Raw genomic sequence first — 3,497 nt, forward strand, 5'->3', positions numbered from 1 at the left:
TTCATTCCCACAACAATCCTGTGATACAAAAAGAAAATAGAGTATTGTTTACATTGTATAGCATAATGAGTAACATTCTGAAGAATAAATTACAATTAGTTTTAATAATAATAATAATAAATAGATGGTAATAATAATAGACAACAATAATAATAGCCTTTTATTAATGTCAGGAATTCTTCAAGGTATTTTACTTATATTAAATGATTTAGTTTATGTAACAACACTAAATGTGGGTATAGTTGCTAGCCATTTAACAGCTGAAAAAACTGTGAAGCAGCAAGATTAATTAACTTGCATGAAATCATCACACAGCTAGATGTTGGAGCTATAATTCAATTCCAGTCCATCTGGGAAACACTGTTCTTTAATCATGGGCATGGAGACCTGGTGGCTCAGTGGTTAAGTGCTCAGCTGCTAATCAAAACGCCAGTGGTTCAAACCAAACTGCTGCCCCTTGGAATAAAGTTGTGGCAGTCTGCTTCCCTAAAGATTTATGTCCTGGCTATGACTCAGAATTGACTCCTTGGCAATGTTTTTTTTTTTTTTAACCATGGCACCATATTCTGCTTTACTTAGAGGACAAGGTGCAAACCCATCAGGATGGAGACATGAAAATCAGGGTGAGCCAAAAGGCATCTTGACTCTTGTAAAATTTAAGGAGGCACTCACTTTCAGGATTGTGCAAGTGCAAAGATGGCCCTGAAAGCCTCCTTACATTTTGCACCTTAGGAGCTTCACTGACTAGTTCTTGTCCTGACTCTGATGCAAGGGAATGGTGGGAACAACAATTGCCAACAATGGCTCATAATCACTCTATCAACTACTGTCTTAACTAGGCAATCTGTTAAATCCTAGGGCTACAGGTTTAAATAACATACTATCATAATCATAATTATACAAACGTAACTAAAAAAATAAATAGTTTAAAATTGGAAGGTAGGGAATAGATCTTACCAATATTATCTCATTTAATTCTCACAAAGAAGTAACCTTAGAAAATTTAAATAATTGCCTAATATCACATGGATAATAAATCATGGAGATAGAAGTCAAACTTAAGTCCATTAAAAAAAATTTAAAAAGATACAGACTTGCAGTCATAAAACCTGTGTGCCTCACTTAGTGGGCCTCAAAATTTTTATATCTAAAGATAAATGAGTTTAGAAAAATGTTATTTTTTTGAGTAACAACAAAAATAATGGCGGGTATACACAGCACAATGGGTATAAATAACATAACAGCCAATGTCTTTCCTCCTCCTGTCCCACACACATAAACACAGGGAAAAAATACTCTCCATGTTACCCCTGTTTTTCCAGGGTGACGACATTCATTGTTTTTATCTCAATCAGTGTACCCAGGCTACTTCCCCTGAAAAAAAAAAATCCTCTTACCTACTTAATATACTACCAAAAGATACTCGTTTTATTCCCCTATGCAAAATGAAATATTCTCTCAATTTTCTTTCAAAACAATTTAATATGAACTGTGCAATAGGAACCTCTATGCTTAAAGTCATCAAGTGATGGGAGAGTGAAGCATTCATTGACATAGTCAGTTGAAAATGTATGTGAGAAGACAGTTTTTGGTATAGTGTTTGAGAAGCTTGACTGAGAGAATGCATAGAGAAGTACAATAGGATTGTCAAGACATGTAATTAAAGTGAGATTAGATGGCAAAGCCGAGAGTTGATCTCCAGCAGTTGTCAATTGCTCCAGTGCCTCTGCTGAGTCAGGTATATCTTGGTCTATCCTGGGCTGTGCTTGGAACATATAGTAAAATAATCTTAAAATAAATTTGAGGGGACTGTTTACTGTGAATTAATAGGACGACCTGGGACATACATAAACAGTATCATTCCTAAAGGGTAAACAATAGCAGTGATCATAAAATCCAATCCAGACACCTCAAAACAGTTTACAGAAGAGGCAAAGAGATACAGGAAAGTAAAGGAAATGCACATGTCAATTTACATTTTCCACAGATGAATCAAGAAAAACCACCAGAAGATAACCTAACAGAACTGATGGCATTTGTTCTCTTTGGCTTTGCTGACATACCCCATCTCCAGTCGTTTCTTTTTGGATTATTTTTAATCATCTATATCATTATCCTGATGAGCAATGGTACCATATTTCTAATAACAAAAATGGATCCTGCTCTCCAGAGCCCTATGTATTTTTTCCTAGCAAATTTTTCCTTCTTGGAAATCTGCTACGTATCAGCTATTCTCCCCAGAATGCTAATGAATCTAGGAACCCAGAGAAGAAGAATTTCCTTAGTTGCCTGTGCTACACAGATGTGCTTTGTCCTCATGTTTGGAGGTTCAGAGTGTTTGCTCCTGGCAGTGATGGCCTATGACCGCTATGTGGCCATTTGTAACCCTCTGCGCTATCCTTTAGTCATGAACCACAGGGTCTGCATTCAGTTGGTGACTGGGTCCTGGACCATTGGAATCCCAGTTATGATAGGGCAGACATATCAGATTTTCTCTCTGCCTTTTTGTGGATCTAACCAAATCAACCACTTCTTCTGTGATATTCCCCCAATACTCAATCTGGCTTGTGGGGACACCTTTGTAAATGAGCTGTTGGTCTACACAGTTTCTGTGTTATTTGTCATGGTTCCCTTCCTGTTGATTCTTGGCTCCTACAGTAAAATCATCTCCATCATCCTGAAGTTACCATCAGCCACAAGTCAAGCCAAAGCCTTCTCTACTTGTTCATCCCATCTTATGGTTGTGATATTATTCTTTGGATCAGGCATTACTACATACTTAAGACCCAACACTAGACGCTCAGAAGGAACTGACAAAGTTTTATCTCTTTTCTACACTATCCTAACTCCTACGTTTAATCCCATGATATATAGTCTAAGGAACAAGGATGTCATAATGGCACTGAGAAAATTACTATGTAAACAATTCATTTTATTAAAGAATGAGTTAAATGTATAAGAATTGCTTTCTGACATATTTTTAATCAAATTTCAGCAGATGTATACTTTTACTTATAACTTGTATTATGGATGGATTGAGTCCCCCAAAAATGTCTGTCAACTTGGCTAGGCCATGATTCCCAGCATTGTGTGACTGCCCACCATTTTGTAATATGAGTCAGAATGGTCTAGAAGGCAATGGGTTTGGTTTGGTGATTTTCCTATGTGTTGTAAATCCTACATCTATGATGTCAATGAGGCAGGGTTAGAGGCAGTTATGTTAATGAGGCAGGACTCAATCTACAACATTAGGTTTTATCTTGAGTCAATTTCTTTTGAGATATAAGAGAGAGAAACGAACAGAGAGACGGGGGCCTCCTACCACCAAGAATGATGAACCAGAATGGGAGAGTGTTCTTTGGACCCAGGTTTCCTGAGCTGAGAAGCTCCTAGACCAGGGGGAGATTGATGAAAAAGACCTTCCTCCCAAGCCAACAAAAAGAAATGCTTCCCCTAGAGCCCTCACCTTGAATTCTAGCCTTCTAGACTGTGAGAAT

At 37.4% G+C, this 3,497-nt stretch overlaps 1 protein-coding gene across 1 annotated transcript; it reads left to right on the forward strand.

Annotated features, from left to right (window-relative positions):
* The first annotated feature begins 1,987 nt into the window (after positions 1-1,987).
* LOC135232075 (olfactory receptor 10AG1-like) lies at positions 1,988-2,959 on the forward strand. Its single transcript, XM_064289362.1, has one exon. It carries the CDS (start codon positions 1,988-1,990, stop codon positions 2,957-2,959), a length of 972 nt encoding a protein of 323 aa, XP_064145432.1.
* Positions 2,960-3,497: the final 538 nt, after the last annotated feature.

Source organism: Loxodonta africana, chromosome 7 (genome assembly GCF_030014295.1).
Source record: "Loxodonta africana isolate mLoxAfr1 chromosome 7, mLoxAfr1.hap2, whole genome shotgun sequence".
Classification (NCBI taxonomy): Eukaryota; Metazoa; Chordata; class Mammalia; order Proboscidea; family Elephantidae; genus Loxodonta; species Loxodonta africana.